The sequence below is a fragment of the Cydia fagiglandana genome, chromosome 16 (genome assembly GCF_963556715.1).
Source record: "Cydia fagiglandana chromosome 16, ilCydFagi1.1, whole genome shotgun sequence".
NCBI classification, from domain to species: Eukaryota; Metazoa; Arthropoda; class Insecta; order Lepidoptera; family Tortricidae; genus Cydia; species Cydia fagiglandana.
In genome coordinates, this window is record NC_085947.1 from 10,663,252 (window position 1) to 10,677,279 (window position 14,028).

Sequence of the window (14,028 nt, forward strand, 5' to 3'; positions counted from 1 at the left end):
ACCTAATTTCGTTGTTTTACGTTCTTCTGCGAGTAAATTCCCAGTTTCATGCGTACAAAATACAAACCCTTGTTTGAAACCAGTTATGTCAAAAGAAACACAGTTTAACTTATACATTATTTATTAATATAATAATTAGTAATTACAGCCTTAATATGTCACTTATACTACCAGCGGCAGACTGTCCAGAAAGCCCAGATCACTTGACCGATAAAAAGTAGTGATCCAAAAGACTCGAGCCCTGTGAGCTCTTTTTTAGGGCTCGCCTCATCTCTTGACGCCTAAAAGGCTAAAAGCCTTTTTTATTTAATTAGTAAAATAGGCTTTTAGGCGTCAAGAGATGAGGCGAGCCCTAAAAAAAGAGCTCACAGGGCTAGAGTCGTTTGGATCACTAGTAAAAAGCGATCATGGCCTGTGTTGACCAAGACTTTCTGCCCCTGACACCTATTCCATATAAAAAAATTAGTCTGATAATAACATAGCGGTTTTCCAAATTCCCGAGACAAATAACATGACATTTTAATTTTGTAAATGTACTCATTTTTCATTCGACCTTTTCAGAATCATTTTATTACACGCAAATCTAGAAAATCCTATCGTGGCGTTATTCTGGCAGCTGAATAAGGTGACAATCCCGTTTGACTTATATGGTCGAGTTATCAATTCGCTTCAGGATCTGCTCAACTTTCAACAACTTTTGTATATGATCTTGTTTGTTTGTTGTCCTTTTAGGAAACGCTCTGACTCGGTGTTATCTTCAAAATAAAGCTCATTGTTTGATTATTATCTCATTAACATCTGCTACGACACAATAAGTAATAGTATTATCATACAGAACGGCCACGCACCGCCCCGCCCCGACTCGCATTACCTCGCCCCGCGACTGGCCGCGCCATGAATCTGGCGGACTTTTGGCGTCCTCTCAGTAAAGCGACTTACCCACACATACGCAATGACGCATGTATAAACGTGCCGCGCACACGTATAAACGCAAATGATTTTTGATGTATGGCGTGTCCGCCCTGTGGCTACGATTATCAGAGTAATAGTTTATATAAAACAGGTCTGAAGACTAGAATCAGTGCGCCTCTACTATCTCGTTGGGGAACCACTGCGAGGACTCCAGGCCGTCCCACAGCGACAGCTCGGGCTCCAGGAACTCTTGGTTTAGCTCGTCTATGTCTATGGTCTTCTTGTGCTCTGGAAATGTAGAATTTTTAGATAACGGTGAGGAGTAACATAGAAAACAATGCAATGCAACGCCCCCTTGTGACAGTACTCGTAATCGTATTTGGCGCGTCACGTAAGGCGTCACAGACAAGTTTTGCTGCACGTTAGTAATGACAGGTAATGAGGAATATCACTTAACTAAGGCGTAAGTATAATTCAAGGGAAACGGTTACAGCGCATTCCGTTACCAGCTTAGAACTGTAGGGGACGTGATTACACTGATTACGCTCAAATAATTAAAGTAAAAAAAAACATTCACTCCTACTCTAAAAACATATGTATAGTTTAAAACGAAAACATCGGTAACGTCATAGCTTGTAGCCGTAGTATAAAATCAGCTATGATATTCAGAGGGCCTACCGAGAACCACGTTCACATGTGTTGCCTCCCTGTCACACTTACGTATGAATTTACAAGCAGAATTAGGAAGAGTAAGGCCACGGATTAACAAATGAAGCCGCTGGCCGGTTTGAGAATTTATTTTAGGACACACATTTTATCTTTTATCGCGAACATATTTTATGACAAATAGAAGAACCATGAAAATAAAAATGATACTCTTTCTAATTTTAAATCATAATCATATCAGCCAGAGGATGTCCACTGCTGGACATATAAGGCCTCCCCCAAAGAGTGCCACGATGACAGACAATGACCCCTGACCACGCTAATACCCTGGCCGCTACCATAACTGGGGGTCTAATTCTAAATATCACTTTAGAAATACTCACCAACAAGTTGCAAATCGTCATTCTGCGTCTTGGCCGCCTGCGCCGCAGCCGCGGTGGCGGAGGCGTCCGCGACCGGCGCCGCCGGCGCGACCGCGGCGCTCTGGTCGCCCTGCCCATAGTAGCCAGACCACGCTGAGTAATTTTGCCAATAGGCTGACGGATCATAATATTGGTTGTACTCCTATAATCATAACTGCTCGTCAATACACCGTCAATGTCTAATTCTATATAGCATTAGAAGCGCTGTATTGAAGCCTCAAACAGTTATGTTAGGCATACGCAGCTATAGCTAATGAAAATGATACGTCTAGGCAAACGAAAATTGAGTTTTAGCTTGCCGGAGACGAGATTAGTATGGATACTAATACTAATGATGGAGTTAGGTTAAATGCTAGTCTACGAATATCTAATCTAATGCAATTCTAGTCGTGATTTTAAGTCGAAATTTACTCGCCTGCTCCTGAATTCGTTTTTTTTTTGTTTGTGTCAATATTCATGCCCGTCCATACTATAAGGAACAGAGTATTAACTATCCTATCCTAAATCTATGTATGACCAGTTCTTTTTAAAGTAGGTATCTACAATACGACATTCTAGTCTATATTCTTTAAAGTTATTCTATAAATTAATGAAAATCTACTACTAATGGCAATAATAAAATAGAAACTTCGAATTGTAACTATTGTAAGGTCTCACAGGGGAATCGTAGCCACGATTATGATCGGGCTCCGAGCGGTGTGCGTACGATTGTGCCTGCACGGTGAGCGTGGTCACATCGATCTGTAGGGTTCATTGCAAAATGAGCTGTATGACAATACAGCTAGTGATCGATTTTCAATGACAACCAGCGTTTGGGACTTAGTAACATTTTAAAGACAACGGTTTACTTCTATCCTAACTGCAACTTCACTAACATTAACTTATGGCTCCTCTACATGATGTGCCAGCGCCGGCCACTCCAAGGGACGCATTTATGCGTTAGAGGGAGCAAGTGATATTGCTATCTCATTCTACTGCATGGCTGCGTCCCTAGGAGTGGCCGGCGCTGGCCCATCGTGTAGAGGAGCCATTACATATCTAAGTCCACAGTATAACAAATAGAGGAAAATATTGTAAGCGAATTTGACCGCTGAAGTACTTATATGACGCTGTACGGACTTGGTACGGCCCTTCACAGTAATGAGGTTGTCAATGGTTGTCATGCACTACACATTTTGTCAATTGAGTTATGTTACATATGGCCCCATAAAGCACCATATACTTCAGAACATATTATTTTAAACATCTTAATATTAATTAATATTCATACCGCATCCGTTTCATTAAATTCTTGCCTATGTAATAAGTAAATTTATACATTAGAATAAATAAAAATAAAATCTTCTTTAAATTAACGCGATCTATTTTAAACTTTGCTTCTGTGGACATCAGGCACACTACGTGTAATTAAAACATTTTTTAAACTGTATAGCAATTAAAATCAATAATGAAATAAGCATCTCAAACAACTGCTATGAAGTGAGCACAATGCTTAAGTAGCATTTATAGCAAGTTGATACATAGCTATATCACTATGTCTAGAGTCTGTGATAGAGAAGAGTCGTGAAATGTATGGGACACAATACATTCTACGACTCTTCTCTTTTCGCACAGACTCTAGTGTGGCTCGAGCATTCCTCAGCGTAGCGCTATATGCAACAGCAAACTCTCAAGCTCATTCACATTCTAGCAAGAAAAAAAATTGTATAAATATCGCAAAGCAAGCTATAATTAACCTTTTGACCTCCAGGATATGTATAACACATTATCTAAAGTTATTGATACTTCTGATACGAATTTCTCAATCAATATTAAATGATAAGTAAATGTTTTTTTTGTAATTACGTGCCAATGCCAAATATTCAATCAACTGACAAGTAGGTACACAATGTGATGGTTTTGTTAAAAAACACACATTTTATATCTGGTGAAATATGAAAATCAGTCCTTTAAAATATATTGTACATATTTTTTTTCCATGGGGAGTTTTTTTACCAAGCTTTGTTAAATGCTAAATCCTTTTTCTCTTGTGAGATTTGAGTGTACTTGAAATTTACAATTTATTAGCAGCATTGTCTTTGGCTTTTCCCGGATTCCATTGTTTTAATGTGTGGTGGTCAAAAGGTTAAAATATAAATGTTAAACATACCGTCCCGCTGTTGTAGGGGGCGTTTGCAGCATTGGGAGCAGATTGGTTCTGTCCAGTAGGAGCCCCTTTAGGCTTGGGCACTGCGGTGCAGATTTTCAATGGCTTAGTACCGAGACCTGTGTATCCGTTCATGGCGTATAAGGCATTACGTTGTTCTTCCTCGCTTCCGAATCTTACGAAACCGTAGCCTTTTGTGTAACCTGAACTGTCCAGTATTACTGAAAAATAATAGTGTAAAATTCAGAAATAATTTCTTTGAATTTCCCCTCCAGTTTTTCCTGTATGTGTAACATCAATTGCCAGTGGCGTAGCGTGAACTAATCAAGCAGTGAGGTAGTTGCATCTGCGAGGCCCTTTTCTTTCACAGTGCCCGAAGGGGCCTCGCCCGAGGTCCCCCTAGGGGCGCGAGGGCCATTGGCGACGGCCCGCTTCACCCACGACTAGCTATGCCACTGTCGATTGCCTTAACAAATTACTTAATAAAAAAAACATATCAAAGTATACCTTTTGCAGTTTTGATAGAAGAGTACTTTGAAGCAAAAATCCTGTAAAGCGAGTAGTCATCAACATCAGAACTTAAGTCCCCAACCCACACAGAGAATTCTCTCTCCGATTGCATGTTAGCCCGGGCCTCGCGAGATGCTGTGTTTAGCCTGAAGCGGACCACTGGGAATGTTCCGGGGATGGGTTTGCCGTTCAGTTTGTGCATTGCGTCTATAGCTTCCTCATCCGTCTGAAAATATTGAAAGGCAATCTATATTTGGATAAGATTATGCTTTAATTTGTTAGAAAACAATACAACACTATTTTATTTGAATTTTTTAGAGAATCAGAGGGCTGTAAAATGCTGTAATAATGTAAAGGTGAGTTTCCAACATATATGTCTGTACCGAGACTACATAACAGTGCAAGCGCTGTACCTCCAACACCGATTTTAACTAAGTTTTCTGGTTTGATTGTGTAGTTCTAGGATTAATTTCTTTCCTAAAATGTGGTTTTAGGTTCTTTTTTTCATTTCAACATCAGCAATCAAACAAAGAAATTCATAGGCATACCTGAAAATGCACAAATGCATAACCAGCAGGCTCTCCTGTAAACTTGTTCCTCATAACCTTCACTGTTAGCGGGCGCTGGCCCATACGATGAAAAGCTGCTACAATAAAGCTTTCTGTCATATTCGGTTCCAACTAAAAAACAAAAAAAACATTTAAAATATAAATCGTAATGATAACAACTTTCACTGCACCTCTGTTCTATGGAGAGGTAATGTAACAATTTCAATAATGTTGATTTAGTTAATATATGTTAAGTAACACCACTTTTTTTTATAAGTTTATCATGTTAAAACCGGCATGAAATAAATGGCAAAGTACTTGAACTTACACTGCCCATCCATAACTGACACTGCATAGACATGGTGGTGATTTACTAAAACAGAACACAAATTACGAACACACGAATTAAAATATTATAAGATATCAGTTTTAACTACGGATACGTAAGTAATCTAATTTATTTATTATAAACGCAAACACACGCTTTTTAACTTCTCCATAAAACATGGAATGATTTCAATGATTCGAATGATCATGATGGTATGAAATGAACGAACTAAATGAATGGTTTTATTTTGACACCTAGTGTTGTAATTTCAAGTTTACCAATCGATTCAATCTACCCTACATTTAGCAATCGATTTTTTTTTTAATACTCGTATTTTTTTGTGCCATTGATTTTATTTATTGATTTAAAGAAAATAAAACACCATCATGCAAAAAATAATGTTTAATTTTAATTAACGTAATAAAACATCGATTTTATTGATATACACCGACGAACTAAACATTGCGACATACAGGTGATGATTCATGACACGAAACATTCTCTTTATTGTGTCATTGACTTTAGTTCTTTAGAGACTACAGAGTTCTCCGTTTCTGTATTTTAACAAAATTAGAAGCCCGAGATCTAATTTTATTAGGTGTTACAAGTTTTCGTCAATGTATTTGCAAAAATATAAGCTCCGTTAACAGTTATTGAAATTGTACTAAGAGTTGAACGTGTAGTGAAATTATTTTTTTTTTAAAGAGGAAATTTCCTATCAAGTTAACTTAAAGTCAGTGATGTGTTAATCTAATCAGGCCAGTGGCCCATTTTATAAAGCTACAAGTTACAATTTACAAGCCGAAGTCTCTTTCTAACCCTATGTGTTAGAACGAGACTTCCGCTTGTAAATTGTAACTTGTAGCTTTATAAAATAGGCCACAGGTGGTATTAAGCAAGAATGTCACGCCTTGATAACATTGATGCACTTGAAAAACAATTAGCCGACTTACAAATGACGAATAAGGAATTCAGTTCTATTAGTAAGGGGAAAAAAATCCCACCAGTAGTGCCGCCAAAAAAGAAAGCTCAACCTCAAGTCCCTCGCAGTGCTGTCGTCAGCACCCTACGTGAGCCATCATATTCTACTAAAATATCACCGGTACTGAACAATAATGCTGCTACTCAAACTCAAAGTCTCGGCAATATGCATTTGACAGCAGCCGATTATGCTAATGTAAGCCATTCGAATGTGCCTAGTGTTTCCTTCAGTCACAATACACCGCAAACTTATAACACGACATACAGTAACCTGCCACCATACCGAAATAACAATGACAGTCTTCCGCCGCCGCCACCTCCACCACCACTTCACAGTCATGAAGAATACTTGCCTCCTCCATCTCCAGTCAGCTCAAACTACAGTGAATTAGTTCGGGCTACAGCAAATTTGAATTATAACCAGGAAAGGCAAAATTATCCGCCTATTTATCAAAATGAATTTGGTGACTATAGTGCGTCACAAGGATCAAATGAGTACGCCATATATGAACCTATAAATCCGCGTCCACACAGCAGTCTTTCGGGACAGAACACGTTCCATAACTATCGAAATAATGTACCAACTCCTGGAAAATCTCCGCTTCCCAAGGAAGAGGAAGTTGACGCCCTAACAAACATGTTAGTACAGTCTATATCCGACAGTCAGGATTTGGATGTTTTTGGTATTTGCATAAAATGCGACGGTAAAGTAGTCGGTGAGAGTTCGGGATGCACAGCTATGGGTAATATGTATCATGTCCAGTGTTTTAGTTGCTATCGTTGTAATACAAATCTGCAAGGAAAACCTTTTTATGCCGTTGAAGGCCACCCATTTTGCGAAACAGATTATTATGAAACTCTGGAAAAATGTTCCGTGTGTACTAAACCAATCCTAGACAGGATTTTAAGGGCAACAGGCAAGCCGTATCACCCCACTTGCTTTACATGTGTAGTATGTGGTAAGAGTCTTGATGGCATTCCATTTACAGTTGATGCAATGAATCAAATTCATTGTATTGAAGATTTTCATAAGAAATTTGCCCCACGGTGTTGTGTTTGCGAACTACCAATAATGCCCGAAGAAGGTCAAGAAGAAACTGTTCGTGTTGTTGCACTTGATCGCAGTTTTCATGTTCGATGCTACCGATGTGAAGATTGTGGGCTCTTACTGTCTTCAGAGGCTGAAGGACGTGGGTGCTATCCACTTGATGATCACATTCTATGTAAAAATTGCAATGCTCACCGTATACGCATGCTTACGGTTCCAGTTATGACGACCGACTTGTAAAGCAGGAGTGAATCGTGAATCATTTGTCATACTCATAAAAAAAAAGAGATAAGCTGCTTAATTTATTCAACACGTTATCCATGAAATATGTATAAGTTATTTCAAATTAGATAATAATAATGTATACCGCTGAAATCAGTTCACTTTGACAGCTTAGTTTAGTTCAATAGGTATATTTTTATATTAATTTATTTATTTTTGTCTACGTTTGTAATTTTGGGGCTTTTAGCTTACGACTCACTGTTTGTATCGCTGTTCCAAAATTTAAAAAAATATACCAAGTATATGACAAAATAATGTTAAAGACTACTTAATCGCTTGATATCAATTATGACCATATTAATATAAACTGAAATATATATGCTATTAGAGTTTAATTTAATACAACAAAATTAAATTTATATACTTAACTGCACATTAGGTCAGATAGAGATCAAGTGAGACAGTGCATATTAGATTACATCCTTAAGGTCACGTAAGATTATTAGTAATGGTTGTTTCATCTAATAGGTATTAAATTAAGAACATGTGATATTGGCTGCTAGTGTCATTGATTGACATAATTATTTATTATTGTTAGCATTTAAAGTGTTATAAAATAACGCTATCCAAATCCAACAAAATATGTTTCTTTTTAATAAATCTTATATTTTATATCGTCTCTGATGTTTTTTCCTCTTGTTTAAAATAACTGACCCAGAAGCAGTCATGTTGTGTAAACAAAATTGGAGGATAGGTGGAAACAAAAAGAGGGCTATCGATATACCAAAAGACAATAAAACTACTTGTTTCAATATAAAACTGTAATAAAAAAATTCATTACGTATATTATTCATGAGTAAAAAAAAGTAATACTGGCTGAAGTTTAAAAGAAGGCACTCAAATCACAGTTATAAGTTTTGTCTTTTTGAATCACTTTTTCAAATAATTATTACACAATACGCCATAATTTTTTTTTCAGTAGTAGACGCTACGTTAAGCGGTTGTCTAGTAGAAAAATTTAAAATCGACTAAATAAGACCACCCTACTAACTATGTACATACGATGTAACATGAGGAAACCGAATAATATTAACCACGCATTTCTGAGGTCAAAAGAAGGAAAAATTGTAATATGAGTTTAGGTCAATTACGCCAAAAAAATTTTTTTGTTTTGTTTTTTCAATTTTTGAGTGTATTTGTACATAAAAATAAATGTTATTGGTAAACTTGTCACTTAAAATTGATTTTTACATATTTTTTTCGTAAAACCTACTTTTTGCAAAGTGTTACTTGTCACTTTTTTACATATATCAATAAAGATATTTAGACTACGTCCCATAGCAGCAACATCACCATCAAAAAGGCCTTTTGCACTATGTAACAATAAAAACTTGTTTTTTTTTATTAATATTATCTCTGAGACTAGGCGAATTTCAAAAAAGTTTATAGGACATTTTTGTCTCTAAATATGATCAGGAATACACTGATAAAATTATTCGGTTTCCTCATGTTACACCGTGTATACTGTACCTGAATGAGGCAGTTCTATCCGAACATTTTTGCGACAAGGCGACAATTTTACTATCATCGCTTTCTATTCACGCACAGTAAGTCTGAAGCAGGCTTATAATTACATTTAATGGACATATGCAATTGAAATAGATTGACTACACCAAAGATGAGATCTGTGTTATAAATGACTTCAATCTGTTGTCACACCGAATACATTACGATACAGTGCGAAAAGTAAGAAATTCGCAATGAGTGACGATAAATTGAAACACGAGCGAAGGGAGTTCTTTAAATCGACACGAGTTGCGAATTACCATTTCGCACGTGCATTGTACAACACGTTTTACAGTACCTATGACCCTTTACATTTTCGATATATGCACGTATTGTGCCAATTACCACACAAGGGCGGTAAAGTAGCAAATGTAAAATTTGCCATTTCGCTTGATTAAACCTTATGTTTTAATTTTGTATTAAATTTAGGAGGGCTCAGCACTTGCTTCATAAACAAAGATCTTTTTTCCTTCATAGTTCCCGACATTATCAAATCGGATCTAAATGGTTCTGAATTATTAGCTTCAGTAGATACTACATTATTTATTTTATCTTCTGGTATACTTTCGATGTTTTCGTTGCTAGTATCAAGTCTATTTCTTACTACAACTGACTCGGCTGATGCAGATATTTTTTCTGAAGAATGAAATAAAGATTCTTCGTCAGAATGTATGTTTAATTTTGGTTCAAACTTTTCTCTAAGAATGGAAAATTTACGTCTGGGTTTACTTCTTAAGTTTTTTTTCATGTTCATCATTTTAGAAGGTGGTAAATCTACATTTGATGTGGATGTGTCTTTTTGTATTAGTGATTGTAATGAAGATGTTAATCTTCCCGAAGCTAGGTCTTCCGTAGAACTAAGTGGCATGGAATTATCCGTAACCAGTTGCCATAGCAAGTCAATGTCCTTATTTGACAAATCTTGAAGAGTTTGATCAGGTTTTATAGAATTTCTTTTGTACTGTGTTTTAAGATTGCTCACATTTGTCTTTTGCCGGATTCTAGCATTTCTCCGACCATTAACAGTATGTTCCAGAGAAGAAGTATCCGACGATGATGTCATAGTACAATTTAATCCTTTTTTATGTAAATCAAATTTGGAGTCATGGAAATCATTAAGAATATTTTCTTTTTCTGGTAGAGATTCCATTATGTTACTTGAATCAAACTTGGATGGTTCTTTCCACAACGCTTTTTTAAGATTACATTCCATTTTACAAGAGTCATCCTCGTCAGGAGAGTACCAATGTAGATCTTTCCGATTGTGATATAGATTTCTAGGCGAATTGGCAATTGTCGCTTTTCGTATTTCATCTATAGTCGCTACTAAGGAACTTTCTGAATTAAGCCTCTTTTTGCTTGATGGATCTAAATCACCTAAATCATCTAACTCTTCCAAAATTGGTTCTAAATAATCTTTCCCAGTGTCAACCATACATGGTTTGGCAAGAAAAGTGTCATCGTTAGTTTGGCAAATGATCGAATCAACGTATTCTTCTTGGTTATTTGGGTCAAACTTGACAAAGACATTGGAGTAGGTAGGAGCTTTTTTCGGGAAAGGTGGCGCCGCTAAAATTGCTGTTTTTAAATCTTGAGATATACAACTACTAATTTCGGAACTTCCAGAAGTTAATGTATCACGTCTTCTATCTCTAAATACACTGCCGTCGTGAAGCCAATTTTCTATATCCGAATATCCATTCCAAGATCTTAGGCCCCACGCTTCACGTGCTATATTAACGGCACATATATTTTCATAATCATGGACAGACAATATTTCAGTTGGTGTATCTAAATCACGTTGTTTCGAAGGGAACGACTCACAGCTCATAACTTTCTTGTTTTTACCTTTTCGAGTGTACATTTCTTTTAAAATATCTAAAGCAATCCTTTGTATATTTTCAATATCAGCATCTTGATTGCCAACCTTTATATTTCTCAAAGCACTTAAGCACAACTTTTGAACGATATTTTCGTTAAAAGTGTTTATATCTGAACTATTAATATCACTGAAACTCAAATCCAAATCCATGTCTATTGAATCGGAGGATGTCTTCTTATTAGAACCATCAGTATCGTGACTAAATTCAGACCCATGTTCTGGTTTAGAGGTTTTTATAAAATCTCCATTAACCATTTCACACACACCCAAATTTTCATTTGTCAAATCATCTCTTAATTCATCAGATGAACAAATTCCACGACGTTTTTGTAAATTAAGGTTACTTGCAGTGATAATATCTATAGAGCTTTCTATATTTTCAAACGCAGATATCTTTGATGTCAACTCACTTGGATCCAACACTTGTGCTCCTTTTCCTTTTTTAACTAGAGTTTTTACCCTACCCCTTTCGTATAAGTTATTGTCTTCTTTGCTAACTGTTTGAGGAGTGTTTTCCACGGTATGAAATTCTACGCTAGAAACATCTATACTATTATCACCAACTGGAGCTGATGTAAAGGTTGGAGTTCCGGACCTTGCAATCCAATGGTCTAGTAGAAACTTTTTATCAGCATTGTCAATGTCGCTTGGTTGTACTTGAGCGCAATTCTTCCTGAAAAATGGAAGATCCTTATTAAGATACAAATACAAGTCATAATCACCTATCATACTTATGTCCCACCACTATGAAAGAGAGCGAATTTCTTTAGTCTGTGCATTAGTAGGTAACCTTACTTTAGTTTGATTAGAAAAAATATACATGTTTGTACCTCTCAGAAGTTTCTTCAGTAACTTTTATCTTTTGAGAGCTTTTGAAGGACCTAACGTAATTTAAACCTTTGTTGTTATTTCTTTTATTTTCCATAGCTGTTGTGACTTTATTATTTAACTCAATATCGTTGCTATCGTTTTTCCATGGTATAGGTCCTTTAGAATGAAAATATCTATAATAGAATATCATAGCGCACATGCCTGAAAACAAAAACAGCTTATTTATAAAAAAAGCTTTGACTTATGCGTGAAGATTTCTGCGCATAGTTTTACAATACCGATTTTTCAAGATAATTTATTATAATTTTGTTGTCCGTATAAACACGTCATTTTTTTTTTAATTTTACTACATACTTCTTACAAATCTTACAATACAATTTTGGTTTATTAAAAATGATATTCTAAAACTTGTAACAAGATTTGATTCCGAAGTAGTTCCTTTCTCCAAATATGTACAATTTTGTCTTACCTATTATAGTACCTGCAATCACACATGTAGAAGTTGCAATAGACCAGGGTTTCTTTTGCCTTTCCGAGTCAGATATCAACACATACAAAAATAAACTTCCGAAATTTTGTGTCACCATTAAGGTGTAGAACATCATCAGGCGATATCTCGTATGCCCTTCTCGTAAATTAATATAACAGAAGCAATATACGAGCCCCATTATGACATTATAGAACGTTTCCTCTAGTTTATTGGGACAAAACGTAGTTTTTTGTGTTACAATCCAAAAGGTCATAGCAGACCAGTGAAGGCCTAAAAATTAAGAATGGTTATATTAGTCATACCCGAACATGGTAGTGTATTAAGTTTTAAATCCATAAAATAAAGTATTAGAATAAAACATACCTAAAGGCACTAATGTCCATATACCAAAGATAATGGTAAATAATATAATACCGGCAATCCGACTGATAAGCATCCCAAAATGCCAAACAAGTTTCAGAAAAAATGCAGTCCATTGGAATTTTTCACTGCCAAACCATGAAAGCCCGTAAATGTAATTCGCGCATCCCCATACTACTGATGCAATCGACGCACAAAGGGCAAATGCTGAAAGGTCAAAAATTACGTTTTAATTACTTACGTAAAATATTTTCAATTCCACGACAGCCATTTAACACAAAATGTTTACCTTTTGTATGATAGTTTTCATTTAATGTAACAATTCCGTAAACTTGTAAAATAATTTGTGGAATAGTTCCGATAAAAACATATAAGAAATGCAATAAATTGAGATCATTTATTTGAGTAAATAGCTTTAGTGCTTTTATTGAATCCACATTTTTGCATTCAAACACTTTGTGCATGAAAATAATGTACCTGAAACATAAAACTTGTAAGATATTGTATCTATTCAATTATCGTTTAAAAATATTTTGCTTATTTACCTTTCTAACAATCCCACTAGAAATCCATGACTGATCCAATGTCTTATGCCGGACTTTTGATCAATGACAAACCATCTCAATGAAAAAACGTTTATCATAATATTAGGCGCAACAATAAAAATTAAAGTCGTCAGTGCCCAGTATGGATATCCACTTTTGCAATATTCAACAAAAACCAATACATCTGAAAATAAAATTCGGTTTTATAATCAGTATTTTACTTAAACGATTTAATTTAAGAACTGTTCATGAACAAGTGTTGTCTACGCACCTGTAGTCAAATCGGCAAGTATGGTTACCAACGATATAAACACACACAAAACATTTAATAAACAAACATTTTCTTCTTGGTCGTTAACAGTTTTTCTTTGTGAATTATAACTACCGAGCCTACAAACCTCGGCCATCTTACGAATATTATTGAACAAACATTTAGAGTCAGTAAAAATACTTAATTTCAGTTATAAAATAACCCCAAGGTACAAATCCAGGTAGTGGGATGGGATAGCAAGCGGGTTGCGGTAGGGCGGCGCGGGCGCAGGTCGCTGCACGCTGATTTTGTTCATTTCAT

The 14,028-nt window shown here is 35.9% G+C and overlaps 3 protein-coding genes across 6 annotated transcripts; 1 reads left to right on the top strand and 2 right to left on the bottom strand.

The window, feature by feature from the left end:
* Nucleotides 1-103: 103 nt before the first annotated feature.
* On the bottom strand, nt 104-5,733 carry LOC134671961 (tRNA selenocysteine 1-associated protein 1). Of its 4 annotated transcripts, XR_010099289.1 has the most exons (7): nt 5,533-5,731; nt 5,205-5,336; nt 4,654-4,882; nt 4,150-4,367; nt 1,962-2,142; nt 370-1,200; nt 104-266 (listed from the first exon to the last, which is right to left on the bottom strand). XR_010099289.1 is itself a non-coding variant. In XM_063529844.1 (6 exons), exons 1-6 carry the CDS (start codon nt 5,563-5,565, stop codon nt 1,079-1,081), a joined length of 843 nt encoding a protein of 280 aa, XP_063385914.1. In that variant the 5' UTR covers nt 5,566-5,731; the 3' UTR covers nt 104-1,078. The 4 variants fall into 4 exon arrangements, 3 of the variants coding, with proteins under 3 accessions (XP_063385914.1, XP_063385913.1, XP_063385915.1); XM_063529844.1 differs by having other exon boundaries at nt 104-1,200; nt 1,962-2,070; XM_063529843.1 differs by having other exon boundaries at nt 104-1,200.
* Nucleotides 5,734-6,395: 662 nt separating this feature from the next.
* Nucleotides 6,396-8,455, top strand: LOC134671962 (lipoma-preferred partner homolog). Its single transcript, XM_063529846.1, has one exon. It carries the CDS (start codon nt 6,434-6,436, stop codon nt 7,799-7,801), a length of 1,368 nt encoding a protein of 455 aa, XP_063385916.1. The 5' UTR covers nt 6,396-6,433; the 3' UTR covers nt 7,802-8,455.
* Nucleotides 8,456-8,964: 509 nt separating this feature from the next.
* Nucleotides 8,965-13,961, bottom strand: LOC134671964 (uncharacterized). Its single transcript, XM_063529847.1, has 7 exons — nt 13,729-13,961; nt 13,458-13,641; nt 13,202-13,389; nt 12,916-13,119; nt 12,532-12,822; nt 12,062-12,263; nt 8,965-11,904 (listed from the first exon to the last, which is right to left on the bottom strand). The coding sequence occupies exons 1-7, from the start codon at nt 13,862-13,864 to the stop codon at nt 9,744-9,746; spliced, it is 3,366 nt and encodes a 1,121-aa protein (XP_063385917.1). The 5' UTR covers nt 13,865-13,961; the 3' UTR covers nt 8,965-9,743.
* Nucleotides 13,962-14,028: the final 67 nt, after the last annotated feature.

Excerpts from the sequence above, each read along its gene's own strand:
- LOC134671964 (XM_063529847.1), bottom strand. The coding sequence starts at position 13,864 with ATGGCCGAGGTTTGTAGGCTCGGTAGTTATAATTCACAAAGAAAAACT. Across the intron at positions 13,390-13,457 it reads CTAGTGGGATTGTTAGAAAG|GTACATTATTTTCATGCACA; the intron begins GTAAATAAGCAA and ends TTTATGTTTCAG. Across the intron at positions 11,905-12,061 it reads ACTGAAGAAACTTCTGAGAG|GAAGAATTGCGCTCAAGTAC; the intron begins GTACAAACATGT and ends TCCATTTTTCAG.
- LOC134671962 (XM_063529846.1), top strand. The coding sequence starts at position 6,434 with ATGTCACGCCTTGATAACATTGATGCACTTGAAAAACAATTAGCCGAC.
- LOC134671961 (XM_063529843.1), bottom strand. The coding sequence starts at position 5,565 with ATGTCTATGCAGTGTCAGTTATGGATGGGCAGT. Across the intron at positions 5,337-5,532 it reads GTCAGTTATGGATGGGCAGT|TTGGAACCGAATATGACAGA; the intron begins GTAAGTTCAAGT and ends TTTGTTTTTTAG. Across the intron at positions 2,143-4,149 it reads CCCCCTACAACAGCGGGACG|GAGTACAACCAATATTATGA; the intron begins GTATGTTTAACA and ends TTATGATTATAG.